General features: G+C 45.7%; 1 protein-coding gene and 1 pseudogene across 1 annotated transcript; one reads left to right on the top strand and one right to left on the bottom strand.

Moving 5' to 3' along the window:
* Positions 1-778: 778 nt before the first annotated feature.
* On the bottom strand, positions 779-1,475 carry LOC135385450 (uncharacterized; annotated as a pseudogene).
* A 3,665-nt stretch (positions 1,476-5,140) lies between these two features.
* LOC135369070 (THAP domain-containing protein 1-like) lies at positions 5,141-6,950 on the top strand. Its single transcript, XM_064602721.1, has 8 exons — positions 5,141-5,317; positions 5,393-5,561; positions 5,690-5,843; positions 5,950-6,015; positions 6,089-6,127; positions 6,191-6,253; positions 6,376-6,814; positions 6,873-6,950. Exons 2-7 carry the CDS (start codon positions 5,400-5,402, stop codon positions 6,777-6,779), a joined length of 888 nt encoding a protein of 295 aa, XP_064458791.1. The 5' UTR covers positions 5,141-5,317; positions 5,393-5,399; the 3' UTR covers positions 6,780-6,814; positions 6,873-6,950.
* The last annotated feature ends 14,259 nt before the right edge of the window (positions 6,951-21,209 follow it).

Below are 21,209 nucleotides of genomic sequence, written 5' to 3'. Positions count from 1 at the left end.
GTTTAATTAAAACACAGAAATCTCGTCAATGACAGCTGTTACGTAGTAGTGAAGGCACTCGATTCCTGCAAACTTTTGCTAATTGCATAGAGTTGAGCCACGCTGTTGCGCTGCTCGAAGGATGTCAGTACGAACGCAAAGTGTCAATGTCGGAGAGTTGTTTCTCACTGGCGTCATCGGCACCGTCTTGCTGCACATCATCGAAGGCAACAGCAGCAATCACACCGTCATCGGTCATAGCTGCACACGCGTCATCATCCTTATCAACGTCAACGTAGTCAGAAACCGCAGCATCATCTACGGCAGTCGCAGTGAGCCCCTGCATCAGGGATTGCAGCTCAGCTAAGGGAATGTCTTCATCGGCCAACGGGCCGTAAGCAGCAGGCCCTCGGGCTGGAGTTTTCCCCTCTAGAACCGGACAGTTGCTCGAGATATTTCCAAATGACGCACACAAATAGAAAAGGGGGTCATCGTGCACGATTGTCTCCCCTGCGGAGGAATGTAGGTCCCTGACGTGTGGCGGGAATAACCCCAACACAGCAAAAAGGGTGACGAAGCGGGGTCAGCGTCTCCTCTTACTCACGATAGTCCGGATAACTGAAGCTGGATTACAATAATCTTCTACTTTCGTTCCCTGGAATTCTTGTCCGAGTCCGGAAGCTGAAGTCCGGATAAACGAGAACAAAATACATGGAGGAAAATCCGTTCCCGTGCTTTTTGTTCGGATACCGCGGGATCCGGATAAATGAAGTCCGGATAAACGGGGGTCGACTGTATATCAGTTCTTAATGGGGGGATTCCTCCAATTTGACAGGTAACAACAAACGTGAAACGCTTGTTTCACAATGTCCACCATATTTAATGGGAACGGCTTATCTAGTATATGGAATTCATTCACTCTACGTATCACACGTTCCACGTGAACTCGGGCACTCGCTACGCTCCGTGTCTTTGCTACACTAGCTGGGTTCATTTGTGCTTCCCCTGGATTTCTCATTGGATTGGAGGCATGTATACTGTTACTCCTGCGGGAAGTCCTTTAAACATAAACCCTTTATCAACCATTAGTGCATCACCTGGCACAAGTGTGTCCAGCAAACCTGACTTTTCTATGATGTGTCCATCAGAAGCAGATCCCCCCCCCCCCCCGGTCTGGAAACAAGGCTGAGATGTCCGTCTGGGGTCGAGCCAATTACAGCCTTGTAAGTGTTATAGCTCTTGTACGACGAAAATGTTTGACGTTGGGCACATATTGATGAGGGCCTGTGAATGCGTACTTCTGTTGCATCTAGGACAAGTCTTGTGTTTTTATAAGGGTGGGAGGCTGCAGGTAGGCAAGGAGCAATTTCTTCGAGTGATGGAAATGATGTCAGTTTTTTAACCTCTATGTGTAGCAGGTTTATCCAGGTGGAGAAAACAATACTGAAATGGCCTTGTGATATGTTGAAGTTTCTGGAGACTTCCTTTCCAGGCATACCCGTCCTTAGTCGTACTAACACCATGAACAGCTCATCCTCGAGAGAAAACTTTCTCATGCTGTCTCGTGCTGTCTTCTATCACAACCCCAGTACTCCATCTGGCTCGCCCTTTGTTCAAGGAACTTTAGCAGTGTGCTGAACACGTTTTAGCTTGGAAGGCCAGTGTAATACATGGCTCCCTCCCTACTGTACTTGATAGTCTCCACAGAAAGCAGTTGTGATCTTGTATTTTGCAGTTCGTCTTTCAGATTAGAGTTTCCCTTTTCAAGTTGAATGATCCTGGCCTGCAGGAGTGCTAGCGTCTGTGCTGAGGTTGTTAGGGGCTGATCTGCATTTGGCATGGCTGCAAATAAAACCATGAAATATTACAGTGGATCATGTGCACCACATCAAGACAGATATTGGCAAATATTCAAACACTGCCTCATTGCATTCAGCATAACGTCAACAGCAATGGACACCTCGGTAATGTTGCGTACTTACACCCATTTTATACGACGACCTACGACAATAGGGAAGCAAACATCAGTTTTCTCACTCTGGATGTAAACCAGTACTTCCCACTAATGTCATGAATTTTGTCAAAATGTTTATTCTGAAGGAAGAATCATGTACATACCGTCAGTGTAGCCTAAGACTCTTGTGGAACTTGAGCAGGAGCTGTCTGTGGAAACGTTACCAACCAACATGGAACCTACGAGAAGAGGAAAGAGGGCAGGGAGCAGACAGCTACGTTGAACCAGCTGACGTTCCATTCTGATTTACACAGCACACATCATGAAGGAAATCTACACGTAGCTGTTGTTCATGCATACAATGTGTCCTGCATAAGTATAGAAGATACATTTCATAAGCAGCATGATAAAAGGAAAACTGATCTTTCCCGCAAGCCTTGGATGAGAAACAATTGGGTCTTACTATGGAGAGTTTGTTACTCAAGCATTGCGGAAAGGACAACATATCCCCTTTCATCCCTATTTCTGCCACAAAAAAAAAGAAAAAAAAAGTACTATACTTATGCTGGACACCCTGTATACAGTCCAACCAATTTATCCAAATATCATTTATCTGGATCCCCCATTATCCTGTCAAAAAACCTAGGAATGAACTCATATAATCTTTATACTTCGGAGCTTGATTTATCTGGACAGTTTTGAGCTGAATGGAGACTTCTGGGTAATCGTGAGTCATAAACAAAAGGTCATCTTTGTATTACCACCTGAAGTACTTCCGTCACAAGGCATCTTGTCATAAAGAGCGGTGCTGGTGGTGACAGCTTCTCTTCCTGATCACGCCTGATTGCTTGACTGACGTCCGCTGTGTATTCTGTACACAACGGTATGCAGTAACTGTCGTCAAATGTTCAATTCCCTGTTATAATATTCAACAGTAGCTCTTAGTAACATGCATGGTAACACGGCCGTTTAGTAGTCCTTGCACCATAACTTTTTTTTCTTCCTTTGTTTGTGTGTGGGGATGGCTGAACAATTTGAACATACCAGGGTAAATTACTTCTAAACTGTAATTAAATTACATTACCTACTACTCCTGTTACAATTTAATCAAATTACATTACTCATTACTGCAACTGAAATGTAATGAAATTACATTACAATTACTAGGAAAAAGTAATGACATTTCACAAAGCCATTACTGCGAGCTTAATCGTAACGATATTTTGAATGTGGAAATTCATTGTCAGACAACACTACGTTGCAAAAACAAGACATATTTTATTCTGTGCCGATTGCGTGCGTCACCGTTCATAGTGGGCGTTCAAATTCTTTTAACTCGCCAGTCGGCAATTCTCTTTCTGCCAAGTGCCAACACAGAGCACACACTCGATTCTTTTGTAGGAAGTAATGAGTAATGTCATTAAAACTAGTGCCCAAATGTTATTAAATTACATTACAAATTACATAACGTCAAAAGTAATTCATTACTGTAATTTCATTACTTTCATTAAAGTAATGACTTTACTACCCTGTACTTTCATTTCATTACAGTAATGACATTACTCCCCAGGTATGAATTTGAAGGGGCGCGGACAATTGCTCACCGGACAATTGCTCACCAAAAAACTGCTGAGGCCGGACAATTGCTCACCACAGAACCGTTGAGGCCGGACAATATTACTCACCGCCTCTTTCAGCACACTTATATTGAGATTTTATTTCGCGTTTATGGCGCTTGATTTTTTTATGTTATATAGATGAACTTCTTTTTTAGTTGTCTAAGTTGCTTCAAATAGATCTAGGAAATCCACCAGTGAAGAGGGTGAGGCGAGAGGTCGTCCACTTGCAGGCACGCATGAAGCGTCTTTGTCAGAACCTGCGTCCATGGGGCGCTCATATAGGATTTTTTTCCAAGGGGGGACAGCAAAGTGCTCCCAGTGGGGCAAAGCGTGCAACCACCTCACCTCCTTCCTTGGGGACGGACGCTGCGGACTGTGCGGGTGTTTACAGGTTCACATTATTATGACATATGAGAAAAAAAGAAACAGTGCACAGTTTTCACAAGTGACCGTGCCCCTCTCTCGGTACACCCATGCCTGCGTCACCAAGACACAAGCCGCGGGAGGTTTAAAAACACATCACTATTTAAGCGCTAAAATTCACGAATTTTCTCTGTCTGTCCAAGTCGGTTTAGCGAACCAACGCCACATTTTAGCTCCGTTAGGCTTAGCAAGGCGGACACGACGGAACAGCATGTTGGGTAGTTTATTATTAGGTTAGACAAAGTTCGCTGTTGGCACTTTCCCGCGCGCGACTGTGCATTTTATAGTCAGATAACATTTATTTACAGTAGTTTATTTTGCAACGGGGATTTCGGTCGGAGGTACACCAAAGTTCAGTTAACATAAAAAAAGTCAAGTATATGAGCGCCATAAACGAGAAATAAAATCACATCACATAAGAACGTGAAATAACATTACATATAAGTGCGGTGAGCAATTGTCCGGCTTCAGCAGTTCTGTGGTGAGCAATTGTCCGGTGAGCCACTGTTTTTTAAGCTTATAATACAAATACATAATACTTGCTAAAAAATGGTATTATAATACTAATACATAATACATTTTATTTTCAAGTATTATAATACATAATACTATTACTTCCCTGTATTACTCAAGTAATACTAGTAATACTTTTGCGCCGTGGCAGACAGTTATTAGAAAAGGAATCCCAGACATATTTCTGAAGCCACCGGTTCGGTCTCCGAAGTGACTAACTGACAGCTCTCAGGGCATTCTCTCGCGGGACGCAGGTGTGTGTGTGTCTATAATCCCCCTTTTTTTCCGCATTACTTTCTGACGCACCGACCCTGGCTCCATTCTATGATATGACCCCCTAAGGGCTCCGGGTTGTTCACCCAGAGTGGAGAAGTTTCTCAGAAATTTGAGTCGGCCAGCTCCTATAATCGTCCCTTTGTTGCACGTTGAAGTGTGATCCTCTGTTGGCAGAACTAGGTCGTGTTCGTAGGACTGGAATGGTACCGAAAGCATACACGTGTAAGACCCATCGCCTATTCTTTAGAGAGCTGGCCTGAGATTTTCCCTCTCCCTCGCGCGCCCCGTCCACCCGGAGCGCGCCAATGGGAGGACGCGTGAGCGGCCAGAGCCATTTATACTAAAGCCCCTCTGTACGGAAAAGTAGAGAGAAGCTTTGAAATCGCCGCCGAGCTCGCTGATAGGCCCGTTCGCAGCACGTGGTTTTTCGCCGCCATGAAGGCTCCAGCCTCCGGGTCAGCGGGCGTTGCGGGCACTTAGGTGTGGCCATTGTAGCTGCTGTCCTGTGCAACGTCCACTGTTTTAACGTTCCTGCAAGCGACTGTCAGTACTGGTAAGTTGAAGACTAACATTTCTGCTTGCGGAAGTTAGTTTTTGCTTCTTCTTTACAATATTTATTTCTCTAAAGGGCCAACATGCCCGGTTGCTGCGCAGTAGATTGCCGCAACCGGGGTGAAGAAGGGAAAAAGCTTTTTGCAATCCCTCGCGGCAAGGAGAATGAGTCTAGACGAAAGGTGTGGGTGCACAGGATCGGGCGCAAGGATTTTATACCAACAGCGAGCACGAGACTGTGTGAGGTAACGAAATGAAACTGTTGCTTACGTGGTGTCCGTTGCCACCCGCTTACACTTTTCACGAACGTGCGTGCGGCGGTTGATCAGTGTGGTTAACGACAGTCATAAACATACTTTTGTTCCTGCTATAGGACCATTTCACCACAGACCAGTTCGAGCCAGCAATTCTGGAAAATACTGGACAGAAGCAACTCAAGCCATTTGCTATTCCGAGCATATTCTCCCACCGGCCGCCGGTACAGACGAGGAAGCCACCGCTCAAAAGAGTGCAAATTGAGACTCCAGGTATGCATGTAGCGATGACAAACATGTGAACAGTGTTGACTTGCTTTATAAACTACTGGGAAAATGTTTCGGTCTTCTAATATTGCTTGGATGTCTTCTTTGTTAGTCACAGCTACTCCCACAGCTTCAAAAGAAACTGTAGATGCCTCACCAGCACAGCACATGGATAATGGTAAGTACATTAGCTCCACTCCAGGGGTACTTGTTTGTCTCACATTTGCACTTTGCTTGTTTACCCTTCACAGCCTCTACCGATGTTCCTGTCAGTCACCAGCCAGGACCTGGTAGGTGTGAATCTCAGTGACATGATTATGCACATGCTTATGAATTTTGTGTATTTTGTCCAGCTATGCCCACAGCAGTGCCAAGCTTAGAAGACTGCACACCTGGACAAGACCATCCAACGACTGGTGAGTAAACAACGTTCCACAGATATTGTCTGGCTTTTTGTATGTAATTCTAACAATCTCCTGTTTGGACATCCGCTACCATGTACATTGACTTCAAGCTGTTGTTTCACTCTTTTACCCAGATGCATCCACTCATGTAGCCCTGGTCAAGAGGATTCAGCAACTTGAAGCTGAGCTCGATACTGTACGACGGAAGCTCAAGTTGTCTCAAAAGCAGAGGTGTCATGCCATTGCTGTCAACAGACGAATGGCCGTGGGACTGAAGAAGTACCTAAATGAGGACCAAGTGAAGTGTCTTCAGAGGTCAACAATGAAAGGCACAGCCTGGGGCAGAAAGACTGTAGTCAAGGCATTAAAAATACGACTATCGTGTGGAGCACGAGGTTACAATGCTGTGAAGGAACTTGGTCAACTGTTGCCTTCCGAACGGACTCTGCAAAGGCATCTGGAGGGCTACAAATTCCATCCAGGGTTGTTACAAGACATCATGAAGTCTCTCGCACTAAAGGTACAAAGGCACAAATAAAATGTATGACACCTGACACCATGCATGACAAATAGGTAGGGTGCACGACACCTTTTAGTTGGATGTACAAGTAAACCCAACGTTCATGTGCAGGCAAAACTGATGTCACCTGAAGAACGTCACGCCACTTTAATGCTCGATGAGGTGCAACTGGCTCCAGGTCTCGTCTATGACCCTTCTTCAGGCTCCGTGCTGGGAACACCAACCGTCCCTCTTGCAGATGGAACTCTCCCGGATGACTGCTTGGCCACCCATGGACTAGTCTTCATGCTCGGAGGCATCTCTACGCGCTGGAAGCAAACAGTTGCTTACCATTTGACTGGCAACTCATTTCATGCCGGGACAGTGAAGGACTTCATCGTTGACATGATTAAGCAGTGTGAGGCCATTTCGTTGAAGATGGATGTCATCGTTACCGATATGGGTGGTGGAAACCAGGGCCTGTGGAAGCTATTTGGTGTTGTCGTTGGAAAGCATAGCAAACCAAAAACTTGGTGCCCCCATCCCTGCGACGAAAACAGAAAGCTGCATTTCATGGCTGATGTGCCCCACTTATTCAAGAACTTGAGGAGCCACCTAACTAACGGTCAGAAGATATATCTGCCGGAGAAGATAGTTAAAGCCCATGGCCTATCAAGCAACGAGGTATCTATTCAACCAATTAGGCAGCTTGTAGAGATTGACAGCAAGGCAGAACTGAAAGTCGCTCCTCATCTCAAGCCCTCTCACGTGAACCCAAGCCACTACGATAAAATGAAGGTGGGACCGGCGTTCACCTTACTGAACAATGACACAAGCGCTATACTTCGTTTACTTGTGGACAATGGAACCTTGGACAAATCTGCACTAACGACAGCATGGTTCGTCGCAACGGTGTTTAAGTGGTTCCGCCTAATGACATCAAGGACAACAAAACTAGCCCTCAGCAACTTTGATGGCGTACAGTATGGAAGAGCAACTGAGTTTCTGAATGGGGTAATCCAGCTTTTTGAAGTGCTGTCTATTGGTGACGCAAGAAAGGCTGCCTGGAAGCCAGTGCAGACTGGCTATATCCTTGCAACAAGCTCTGCCTTAATTCTACAGAGGCATTTTGTCGAAGAATGTGGCTATAAGTTTCTCTTCCTGAGCCGTTTTTCCCAGGATGCATTAGAGAACCTCTTCTCCACACTGCGTTCGAAAAACCCCGTCCCACGAGTCCTCGAGTTCAAATATGCACTCCGTGCAGCAACAATGGCACAGTTCCTTCGTCCCAGCAAGGATGGAAGCTATGCTGAAGAGGACTGTTTCCTTTTGACAGGCCTGCCACAGAATGAGAAGTCGAGGCCAAAAGAAAATGACGTAGCCTGTCCTTTGGATTTCCTGGACCTTGACAACCAAGAGCAAGAATCTTTGGAGTACCTCGCTGGTTACGTTGCATCACAAGTCAAGAAGACAATCTCGTGTGAAAACTGCAGCACTGCGATAACAAACACAGCAAAAGGCAGCAAGCTTACAGTTCTGAAGGCATATAACAAAGAAAAGATGTCGCTGACAGTTCCATCGCCTGCTGTGGTGCAGGTCATAGAGGCTGCTGAGGGCTACATTCGCGGGAACCAAGACAACCTAATCACAAACAGGCTATCGCTTAGCACCTTGAGAAAAACTGTACGGGGAGCACTTGTTATGGCAGGTTGCTTTCCCTCTTGTCATGACATTGCTGACACTATAATAGCAACATTTTTTAGAATAAGGATGCGCATTCTAGTTCGAAAGAGAAATCTTGTTTTGGTGCAGAGCCAGCAAAACAGCCAAAAGTGTGGCAGTAGGAGCCTGGGCATGCAGGCTGCTGTTAGTAAGATCCGATAGGCTGTGGTGAAATAAATGTTTTGCAGACATGGTACTTGCTTGCACTCTTTGTTTGGATGGGACATAGTTGGACCCAGTTTAACTTGCATGTCCCCTGGACAGAGTTAAAACCGGATATAACCAGTGCCTAAAACTGAAACATACTCAGACATACACAAGCACTGAGCTGACAATCCTCTGGTTCCTGCCGTCTTCAATTACGAGGTGGCGGGAAAGGTTATTATTGACGGTTGTTGAAATTATTGAAATATATGTTTATTGAAAATAAGAGATAATGGGAACGGGTTAGCTTCGTCTCAGTATTTACCTCAATGAGATTTGATGGATCGACCGTCACAAGCAAGGCGCTAACACTGCAGGACGAACGTACCTGGAGACCCTGTCTAACAAATTTTGTGCTGAGCTGATACACAAGCACAGACAAGAACAAGAACACACAAGAACACATTTCGCCTTCCGAATTTCTCATTATCACCGATAATCCGACGGCTGCAGCAGATGCATTCGAGATGAGCCGGTAGCGATCCGTAGCCCTTCTCACCCGCTTCTCTGCGGCTTAAGACTTCTGTGGAATGTCTATTTCGTTGCTCCTGCAGTTCAGCGCTTCCTTGACAACGTTTCTAATGAGTATCCAGCGCATATTTGTGTGTATATGCCCGCCGCAGGAGAATTTCCCTGCACAGAAAAAACATGGAGATGAGGCAGATGTCGTCTGCTATTCTCATCTCTGGAGCCTTCGAGACGGCGCGCACGTCGAAAGGAGGAGTGAGAGGGGAACTTTTCCGTATAGAGGGGCTTTAATTTATACGTCGGCTGAGTGCCATCTGGGGGCAGAGGTTCGAACGTAGACGGGGACGTGCTTTTGGCGATGCTACATCCACTGGGTCGTTCCATCCACCACGGCCCTGAGTTGGCCCGTGAGATGGCGCTGCTCAATCTGTGAACCTATGTGAACCTCATGGAGGAAGGAAACACAAGGAGCGGCCCTTCCGACAGTTTTCTATCGGGACGAGCGTAGCCTGCGTCGCATTGCATTCTGGGATGCTCCTGTCTACCACGTGACCGCTCATGTGACCCTCTGACAGTATGGCTCCAGCAAAGCAGACGACGCGAGCTGTCGTTGTGTCGCAGTTCAGATGGCAGTATTACGTTGAACGCGTGCTTGCACTTTATTTCTGTGTGTTCGAATGTTTACTGTTCTATTAGAAGACCAGTCACAGTGTGCAGAACGCAAAAGGAGTATGCGGGATTGGAAACATCACGTGTGGCAACGGTTACTTCCAACGTATGTACTTTTCTTGACTAAGTGGTAAAGAATGCCGTTCCATCAATCAGATTTGTACAACAACAAAAGATATGAAATGAATCTGCGGCGGAGTTTGAGGTGCAAAATTAACAATTCAAGATGACTCGAAGACACACGGGCGACTAAAGCAAGTTACCGTGTACTTACGAACGAAATGCGTTCCCGTGGAGCTGCTTTCAGTTCAACGAGAGCAGCAGCCGGGACAGGAACACATTACCATACGTCGTTTCTACGACGGTGCTCACATTTTCACAATAAATTACTTCCAGAAAGCAAAAATCATAAGTAGAGACACAAAGCCTTGCAAAACCGAAACTTCAGAGTGGATCACGTGGTGGACAGGAGGGAATGGCGATTTTGACTCCAGCGACCGCTAGAGGGTGGCTACGCTAGTCTGGAGGCAGACTTGTACGTATCGTACTGAAAATACAGTATTTTAAATACTTTTTCCGGTATTTTGGTACTCTACTCAATACTTTCTGCGACAAGTATTTTTAATGTATTTAAAATACTTTTTTCGGTATTTGCTATTCAGTACTCAAAATAATTTCCTTCCTCGTCAAGCCATATCCAGCACGCTTCCCGCCGTGCCGAGATTTTCAGCTCACTGGAATTTAACCCGCTTTTTCTTCTTTTTCTTTTTTTCGGGAATTCGCGAATCTGTCATTTATCCTCTTGTACAATAAGCTGGTCCCAAGCCTGGCCTTGCTTGTCAATAACCAACTTCGTCAGAAAACCGTTCCTATTCATATTGCCAGGTGAATCACCAGGGGATTAGGTACAAGATAATCCCGGCATTTATTTCCTTGGTCATCAAAGCAATAAACACGTACCAGATGGTGAAAGACCCGAACCGACATACAGGAGGGATTACGAAGTTTTGGGTCAGAATATATCAACAAAGTTTACTTGGGTTCACCAAAGTTCACCAAACATTACTTGACATCAAGACGTTGCAAATGAAAGATATGCATGGCTCATGAAGTTTATTCCTTTAATTTGCAAGGCCACGTTCAGAATACGCGTTTCACTTACTGCTAGTACTAAAGTATTTTAAAGAGTATCTTAAATACTTCTTAGAGTATTTAGTACTCTACTCAAATTACTTTCAGCTTTGAGTATTTTGTACTCTATTTTAAATACTTTTTCTGTAGAGTATTTAGTATCTTATTTTAAATACTTTTGCGCAGTATTTTGTACAAGTCTGTCTGGAGGGAAGAGCCGCTCCTTGTGTTTCCTTCCTCCATGGTGAACCTAGGGACGCGCGTTCCTTGGGACCGCGAAAATGGTCGGCGATAAGTACTGAGTCATGGTCCCATTTCTGTCTCTCTTTTCTTTTTTTCTTCTTTTTCTGTTTTCGTGGAATGAATTGACGGATTTTGACGGCTCCTGTGTTCGCTGTTTTTGCTTTTAATAAACGTTTCATGATCGGCGTCCTTGACCGATACCCGCGTTTGTTTGTTTGTTTTTGCTTTTAATGAACGTTTTATGATGGCTTGATTCATTGCCTGTTAGGCGCGGACTTCGAATGGCGTGTTTGCGGCGTCCTTGAGCGATGCCCGCGTTTGTTGGTTTTATTAAATATATGGAACACGCGTTGCTAGAGTGATCTTGATAAGACGTCCGCGGAATCGTTGCGCCCGTGTTTGGGTGATAGGAGGGCGTTCTTTGGCGTGTGTGTGTGTGCCTTCCCTTTTATTGAGCATGTCATGCGATGCGCTGTGGACCGGGACACGGCCGGTGAGACGTATACCCCGTTTTTGTTTCTTTGTCGTTTCGCTGGACAATGCGTCATTATGGACTGTTACCCTCGGCGTTTTTTTTTTTTTTTCTCTGTTTCATACTCCCTTTTTGTCTTCACTGCGTCATGCGACACGTGTTGCTACCAAAGGAATTTGATGAGATGCCATGCCCGTGCCGTTTTTGTGCGTATGTTTGGTAATGCTGGCTAATGACGAAAGAAGACTACTTTTTTGATGGTTTCTTCCATTAAACCTTTGGTGGCACCGTACCGCTGTCAATCGACTGGGCGCGCATCATCTTTCTATGTGAAACCAGGAGACGCTTGCAACTGACCACAGCTGGCTGTGAAATTAATGCACATGACATTTATTGCAAGGAACTGCATGGACAGGCTTTTGTTGGCGATGACAACAGTACATGTGGTCGAGGGCGGTCCTCTGAAACCCGTGCCGTAATGCCTCGGTAGTGGAGTACACTGTTTTTATATGCTGCAGCATATCATGATGCGTACTCATGCAAAATGATATCCAAGTGTCATTTTATAGGATTAATGGTTCCGGGACATTTCATCGAACGTCGTTTGGTCGAAAGCCGTTTGATCGAACGCCGTTTGATCGAAACGGCAGCGGTCGTTTGATCAATTATTTTATTGGTTCGCTTGTAGCGTTGATGTAACAAAAAACAAGAAGAAAAACAAAAGAAAGCGTCAATCCTAGATGATGTTATCTTAAGGAATATTTAACTCTGGGTAATACGCTACCTAATGGCCTGACATTCCTTTCTTTCGACTGTGTGGGAGTGGGACGGAATGTGTGGGACGGAGTGGCAACTGAGCGACCCAAAGACGACTTCACAACACAAAGTTTAGTGACAAAAAGTCCGTTGTGCAAAGATAAGAGGTCCAGCCTGTCCATGCAGTTCCTTGCAATAAATGTCATGTGCATTAATTTCGCAGCCTGATGTGGTCAGTTGCATGCGTCTCCTGGTATCACATAGAAAGATGATGCGCGCCCAGTCGATTGACAGCGGTACGGTGCCACCAAAAGTTTAATGAAAGAAAGCATAAAAAAAGTAGTCTTCTTTCGTCATTAGCCAGCATTACCAAACATAGGCACAAAAACGGCATGGGCATGGCATCTCATCAAATTCCTTTCGTAACAACACGTGTCGCATGACGCAGTGAAGACAAAAAGAGGGTATGAAACAGAGAAAGAAAAAAACGCAGAGGGAAACAGTCCATAATGACGCATTGTCCCGCGATACGACAAAGAAACAAAAACGGGGTATACCTCTCACCGGCCGTGTCCCGGTCCACAGCCCATCGCACACGAATTGCATGACATGCTCAATAAAAGGGAAGGCACACACACACACGCCAAAGAACGCCCTACTATCACCCAAACACGGGCGCAACGATTCCGCGGACGTCTTATCAAGATCACTCTAACAACGCGTGTTCCATATATTTAATAAAACAAACAAACGCGGGCATCGCTCAAGGACGCCGCAAACGCGCCATTCGAAGTCCGCGCCTAACAGGCAATGAATCAAGCCATCATAAAACGTTCATTATCATCATAAAACGTTCACGGCCAGCGACTTCAGATTTGTGATTGTGGATTGTGGGTTGTTCTGCGGCTTTTAACTTGTGTTTGAGGATTAACATAGTTGTTCTGAACCACCATGCTTGCCACTACTTAGAATGCGTTTTTCACCTGAGAACTGAAAGAAAATGTACGAGAGTTGCCGCGGTGCCCAGTAACTTCTGAAAGTCGTCTGCTCACGCCGATGCACTGCGCGCGCAAAAGCAGACGATTTCTGTATCCTATCACGGACTTGCCCGCAGGGCGACGTGGCCGTTGTTATTGTTGCCAACACAGATCGCGGCATGCTCTGCAATCTTTATCAATTTAATTCGGTTACTTAATAACTGTGGCGTGTTTTGTCGGGTAAATTAGCAGTATTTCATTTTCAACAAAGGGCAATCGAATGGTACACTTTATGAAAGGGGCAGGGGGTACGAGACCGTCCCTTTAACTTTGGCTGACCTTTCGACGGGTTCTGGCTACCATCGACTTCTACCGGATTTCACGCCCACCGCCGTTACCCGATATTCAAAATAACTGAAGCTTCTTTTGGCTAAAAGAAATATTTATTTGACACAAAGCACTGATTCAAAGATCTGATACATGGATGCACTGTGGATACAAAGTCCATTGCGTTGCTGACGCACTGTAACTAAGTTCGAACTTGAAGCAAAACGAACACAGCTCTCAAAATCCGACGGGGCCCGTGCTTGTTCTTCACATTCCAACCGCTCCAACTCACGAAGCATTCCAGTTCCGGAGTTGATAGACTGTTCGTGGGATAATAGTCGTGTCCAGGAACACCACAACACACGTTGAATCACATCGACGCATGAATAAACCAGCGAACACTTCTACAAACTGTTCTGCCGATTGACATCACCGAAACACGGAACACAAGAGGACGCCTTGCCGGCCGATTTTATGATGAGCATCTTCTTTCGTTGTTTGCAGAGCGGAAAAGGCGCTTGTGTGGCACGTAATCGTAATCCTGTCTTTGTTGTCAGGCCTCAAAATCCGACGGTGCCCGAACGCGTTCTTCACGCTCCAACCGCACCAGCCCACGAAGCATTCCAGTTATGTAGTTGATAGACTGTACGTGGGATAATAGTCGTGTCCAGGAACAGCACAACACGCGTAGAATCACAAACTTTTCTGCCGATTGACATCATCGAAACACAGAACACAAGAGGACGGACGCCGTGCCAACCGATGCCAGCTATTTCGAAACTATGCTGAAACGGCCGCCGGGACGCTGCACACACATGCGCGCGTACAAAATGCGATTTCAAAACGTTGTCGACCAATCGGAGCGCGCACGCAGTCTGGGCCAATGAGCTTGCAACGTTGTAGATTGGCGCAGGGGTACTACTCTACAGCCGCATCCTCGGTTACCTGAGGAGTACTGGATGGAACGACCCAGTGGATGTAGCATTGCCAAAAGCACGTCGCCGTCTACGTTCGAACCTCAGCCGACGCCGCTCACACGTCCTCCTATTGGCACGCTTCGGGTGGGTGAGCCCGCGAGGGAGAGGGAAAATCTCAGGCCATCTCTCTAGAGAATAGTCGATTTCTATGGCACGAAGCGTATAGGAACCGTGCGACACCTACAGGGGGCGCGCTGCTCCGTCGCGACAGCGCCGCCAGTGGCGGTCTTGGACGTATCCGACGTGATACCACGCCGCCCGTTCTATGCATTCTCAAGTGGAACCGTAGCTTGCGTGGCGACCTCCGTAATTAGAAGGGCTAAGTTTCGAAATGCAAATAATGCGGAACCTTTCTGGGGAGCGAACGAAGAGAATGGAGACAAACTGCACAGAACCAACCACCGTATTTATAATGCATCTAACAGTACGGAAGGAGAACAGCCACTCGCGTCTGCTCGGTCAAAACACCTGTAAGTGATACGTCGAGAGGATGGTTATTTGACTCCTCACAAAATGGCTTGCTAGCGAAGGTTATATACGTGCATTCCTCTGACTCCAGCCATTTGTAATATCATGTTTTTGACTGAGTCTTGTATTCCTTTCGCCGTCTTTGCACACACATAGCTTCGTCACTAAAATTTACATCGTGCGTCCGTTTTATCCGTACAAATAAACACGTGGGGTCACAACTTATTGCCTGAACTTGTACTGCAGTTTTTCCAGTATCTTCAGATACAATAACTCTAAAGAGATCCTCAAAGAAGAAAGTGTATGAGTTTTTACCTCGGCTACCGCCGTAAGCTTGCGGGACGACAGCTGTGAAATGGTCGGTGAGTAAATACTAAACCTTTTGGACAACGTAGAACTTCTGTTCTCACTGTGAGACTCGTCATACCGAGAGCAATATCGGCTCTGGGCACTGGCGATGAAACACCTCAACCATTATCTCGAAATAGGTTGCCGTTTGGTCGGTGCATTTGACGGTGATACAGTATCCAGCGGCGTTTCACCGTCACGAAAGTGGCAACTGTAAATCATTGATCATTTTGCAGGTCCTCATTCAGTTTCATTGAAACTAGAACAAAAGAGATAATTCTATCTCTTTTGTTCTAGTATCATGTTGTGCACACCTCATGCAATGGCCGAACGCGCGTCACAAACGCTATCCGCTGTGAGTCTAGTGACCTCGGTGGTATTGGAAGCGTAGAAATCACGAGAAATGAAGCCTCTGGTCCCTAATGAAGAATTCTTTTAGGTGCTGGCACAGTTAGCGATGCTGTGGCAAAAAAAAGATACCCGCACTTCACATGTAAACAAAGCTGGCTACCCGGCGGCTATCACGCAAGGTACTTTCTCCGGAGGCCGCATCGCAGCGCCACCAGTTTGTCGCACAGTCCCTATAGTGCGTATATAGTGCTGGTGAGGTGAGGGATGAAATAATAAGCCTCTTCAAGGAGCAAAAAAAAATGTTAAAACGTAAAGAAAACGTTATATTCGCTTAGCAAATTTCGGAGATCAATTCAGAAAATTTTATTTCGGCGATCAAAGACTAAACAAAGTGGTGTTATGCCATGCAAACGACTGCCGAAGATACAAAGCTCAGGATGCTGTGGAGTTTAGCATGTTGGCACATAGGTACACGTATCTATTCCCATCCAAAGTTTATCACACGAACAGTGCTTATCAACAGGTTACTGTATGAGTAGTAATTTTCGCGTAGAACTAATATTCGCGAAATTCGTAAGCGCTGTTCTCTTCGCGAATATGCGAAATATGCGAACCAATAACAGAAAAGTACGAGAACGTAATATCCAAGGAATAAGGCCCGAGACGCTGATTTAGCTTACGTATGCGGTTTATTGCACTATTGCAGTGCATTGCCTCATAAAGTGTCCAGTTCTCCCTTGTAATTGGAGACAGTATGTCTCAGCGCTCAGTCTTCAAGACCACCGCATGAAGTCCCGGATGTCTGCATCCCGTGATTCCAGTTCCTTGTAAGCCTGGACAGCGGCCTGGATCATTCAGCCAGCGTATATGAGTTTGAGCACGCTGGCACGAAAATCAACTTTTGCAAAAGTACGCCAATCGTACCTGCTCCGCGTATCACGTACCAACCGAGTAAGACGATCGCAGCTCTCAGAGTCAGAAGGCACTAGAGGAAGACAAATGGAACAGGTTACTGCCTAGTTGTGATACCTTTTGTTAACTTAATCCGTGGAGGGCTACTAAAACACCTGGTGCAGGGTCGAAAGTCGCGGTACCGCGAATTTAAGGCTTCGGCCCCACTCCTCTTGTGAAAACTGCCATGTTTGCCAAGAGATTGCGCCGCTCCCATTTGCCTGACGTTGGAAGTATTGATATCATTGATATCCTAGGAAAGCATTTGTTCTAGATACAAATGTGCTACAGCGCCCTTTTGTTTATACATCGCTCAGCTGTTCTACTATAAAGCGAGGAACATGACCATATTCTCATTTTTTGCTCATCTTTGCCAAGGTTTTACGCGAAGAAAAAAGGAAATAGCGCTATGTAGTTTTTTGCAGCGTTGTGCCCTGGGATACACAAAGTGTGCCACAGCCCCGTATTATTGATATTTGACGTAGGTAATTTATAAACACTCGCAAGAAAACCTGAAAATTTTGATTTTTCAACTTGTCATTTCGGATTGTTCTAGTGCTTGTTTGGAAGCAAAATCCGTACCGAAGAAAGACAATTATGCACAGAACAAATCCTGAAATTTTCACCGTAATCGGAGAGTATCAAGGGGAGCCCGAATGCCTAAAAGCTACCCACTCACCGCCCAGCGAAACCGAAACCGATGGGCTGTGGCAAGCGAGATTTACCGCGTAAGTTGGTAACCATGGTTTGTAAGTCCCAGCCTTCCCCGAGAGATGTCGCAGGCAAATACCGAAAGAAGACGTTTTCTGCTACAGCTATACAGCTGTTTCTGCACATTTTGTTGTCTTCTTTTTTTTTCATTTTCTGTCATGAACTTTCTGTGCATTATGCCGTTCATTTTCTTCATTCATTTTTCTTTTAATGTAGTGTATTGGCTTCATTGAATTGAACTCGGGAACTTGCCGTCAGTCACTTTTTTTCCTTTTCAACCGTATTTATCTTCCTCGTGTTTATTATTATTACTTTTAATTTTTTTATCCATATGGCAAACAATGCGCTTTGTGCCTTTCGCTCTCCACAAAATCTGCCGTGCACTTTTGGTTTCGATAAAGAAAAGTTGGATTAGCTTGTCAATATTATCAGCATATTTACTAGAATTAAGATGAATTAAATACGTAACGGCAGATTACGGCAAAGGTTCACACTAAGAAGACTGCCTACCGCATACATTTCTCCAGCTTATATTTTGGACGCCCATCTCAGAATCACAATATAATTGTTCTTATTCCTATCTTTTGTTTGTATCTTGTTCGTAAAAGGTCTCTATTCGATATCCGCACCCTCTAAGTTAATCCGCCCGTAGTTTGTCTAGATGCAACCTAGAGTCACTATATAAGCTTCGCTTCAGAGTATCGACACTGAGGTCCAAGGGAGAGCAGGTGCGCCATCTTGTTTCCGCACCACACCGGTACCATACCCAGTTGAGGATCAAAGACGACTAACATAATGCTCGCTGTGGCATAGAGAAGCGTGTATGATTATTGTGCCATAATCCATGTATTGTCCACCAGAGCGTCCCGAAGATGTCAAGGTGAGCTCAAGGCCGTCAACTGCTGTTTGTAAACGAAAGGAACATTTCACCCGCGCACGATAGATGGCATCGTGCGCAATGCGCGTGCGCGTGAAAATTGTGGCGCGGAAACAAGATGGCGCAAGCTCGCTCTTGGAACTCAGTGTCGATACTCTGAAGCGTAGCTTATTTAGTGACTCTAATGCAACCAACCCGATAATGTTCCTGGGTCTAGCCACTTAGATGGTTGTCATAATAAACTTCACGGAGATAACATTTCATTATTAAGGCTATGGTCTCACTCCCCTCTTAAAAAGAGGCAACTTTGTACCAGACCTGTAGCTCTCATTTTCGTCTGTTGGTGGTGAAACTGGTGCCATTCGGAAGCTATGATTCTTGACTCGGGGGGACCGTCTTCCGATCTGACCGTCTTCGGCCAGGCATGCGGTTGCGGCGCCATAAGGCATGCAACATGCCAATATCTCCGATTATGGGTGGTCTTTGTACGAAACTGGCGCAAAAGGGAGAGCAGATAGCGGCGCACAATTTGTTGCGTTGTGTTGTTCTGTGATACGTGGAGGGTGGACCGTCTCGCTCTTATTGATATATGACGCCGATAATCCAGAAGCGCCTTCAGAAAAACATGAAAAAATGCCTTTCTTTGGCTTCCTGTTTCGAGGTGTTCTAATGTGACCACACCAGCCTAGAAGTGGCAGTGGATGGGCAATTATGCGCAAAACAATTGCTGAAAATTTCAGCATGATTGGAAGAGCACAGCGCAGGTTATTACGTTCCCAAGCCATTCCGAAACATTCCGACCAAACCGAAACTATACAGGATTTTCCGTGGCCACATCGTGGCAGAGCATGTAACTACCGTGTGATCAACTCCAGTATTCTGCGAAAGGTGGCGCTTGCGTCACTTGTGTTCGTTACGTCGCGTTGGTTGCGTACTGCTCTGGCTGTGCCGCTGTGCTGCGGGACGCATTTATCTACGCCGTTTTGACAGGTGCTGACTGTCGTGTTCTGATTTGAACTGTTGATACTGCGGCAGGCTGCACGTTCATAGTATCGTTGCTGCTGCCGCTTCGTACAAACTGGAAACGCGCGGCAATGACACGGCCGTGCAAGAATCCTCGGAAACCGTGGAGTTGCGGTCGGAAATCAGTCCATAAGCTGCGTCGGCGGCTGGCGAGAGAGAAACGGTAAGTTGTAACCAAGTGATTGTAACTTTGTACTGGTGCAGTGCGCTTGCTCTTATTTATTTGTTATTCTCCGTAGGCAATCCAAGCTGTGGTCTTTGACCCCTTGTATGGTCTTAGGCATCAGTGGTCTTAGTCTAGTGTCATTGCCTTGACTCTGGGGGCAAGACTGAGAAGCACCTGTAGTACGACTCTCCCCCGATTAATTTTTTTTTTTTTTTTACAGTCTGAGGTACAGCACAGGAGTGAAAGGGTGAGGATGGACAGCGTTCTCTAGGTTTGGAACTATCTTCTGCTGTGTATCTCACTTCGATATTTCATTTCGGCCCATGAGAGCATTGCCAAGTTTTTGTGCATTTTGACTTTTTCAGATTACCACAGTGGTGCCAACTCTCACTTGCGGCTATCCAAGAGCGTACGATGTGATGCGGTTCAGGTCGACCCGGATGTTATCATAAACAATATATGCATTTACCAATTTCTAATGGCTGTGTTCCATCTCCTCTTTTTCTATGTTTGTTACAGTTGCCTCACTGCCTCATCCCGTTGTTTTACCCTTGCCAAGCGAATGGCCGCTTCCGCACGATGAACTCAGTACGATGAACTCAGCATGGGCATGTTCATAGCAATATCACAATGCCCATACTAACACACCTGAAATTTGACCCGTACATTCCTTTAGTCTCACCATATGTTCTCGTCTTTTTTTTTTTTTTTACCTTCTCCGACGTCCTGCAGTCTCGTGAAAAGTTATCGTATAGATAATTCTCCCACAAAAGTCTTCTAACACTTTGGATACATTATGCAAGAGCAGGAAATAGACCAACTTGCACGAGATTTCCGACCACTGACCTGCTGCAGTCGGGTTGGCATGGCACACGGCCAGAAGAGGACAGATGACCGAGACAAATAATGGGAAAGCGCGCCCGTTTACATTCCTTCGGTTGTTGTACCACCTGCCTAATTGTAAAAGCAAATCGTGGGGGAACGCATAAGGCTGTTATTCGAAACGTGTCTCTTTTGTGCTTCCTTGTTTGCCTTTCTCGCATTCTCACAACGTGTCCTCGGCCTAACATATTGGCCTTGGCTCATAATCGTTGTTGTGAACGAACTAAAAATCGTAGAACCCTATGTTTGCGCCTAGAGAGCAATACGTGCGTGTAGTGTGCCTGCGGACCAAATCTATCGGTACAATGAACGACTGTAGCATTTCGTGCAGCACTATCTTCGGTGCGCAAGCAGCCATGGTCTCAAGGGAATATAAAATTGTAATCGGTATCATCAATATAATTATCGTAATGAACCTAATTACCGGAATACGTTTGTACAGTTGCACACCTCGCCGTGCATGCTGAATCATATTCGGTTACTGCAAGTGTCACTAACATCCTGCGTGTTAGATAAAGCTGTTAGGGGCAACAAGCAGGCTCCTACAAAAGAATTGTCACTGCTAGGCAATGAATGTGAACACGGAAAAGGCTACGAGCTAATTCTCTTCCGTCTCCCAAACACACGCTTCTTCGTGTTGTTCCCTTATTTCTTTTTTCTTTTTTTTTTGCTTCATTGTTTCTTGTCGAACGGAAGGAACCGGGTTATGCACCAGCTTGCCTGCGTCCTGTCCCTTCGGTCGGTAG

The sequence above is a fragment of the Ornithodoros turicata genome, chromosome 1 (assembly GCF_037126465.1).
Source record: "Ornithodoros turicata isolate Travis chromosome 1, ASM3712646v1, whole genome shotgun sequence".
Lineage (NCBI taxonomy): Eukaryota > Metazoa > Arthropoda > Arachnida > Ixodida > Argasidae > Ornithodoros > Ornithodoros turicata.
The sequence above is the reverse complement of the archived record's forward strand: the minus strand, read 5'-3'. Positions and strand labels throughout refer to the sequence as shown.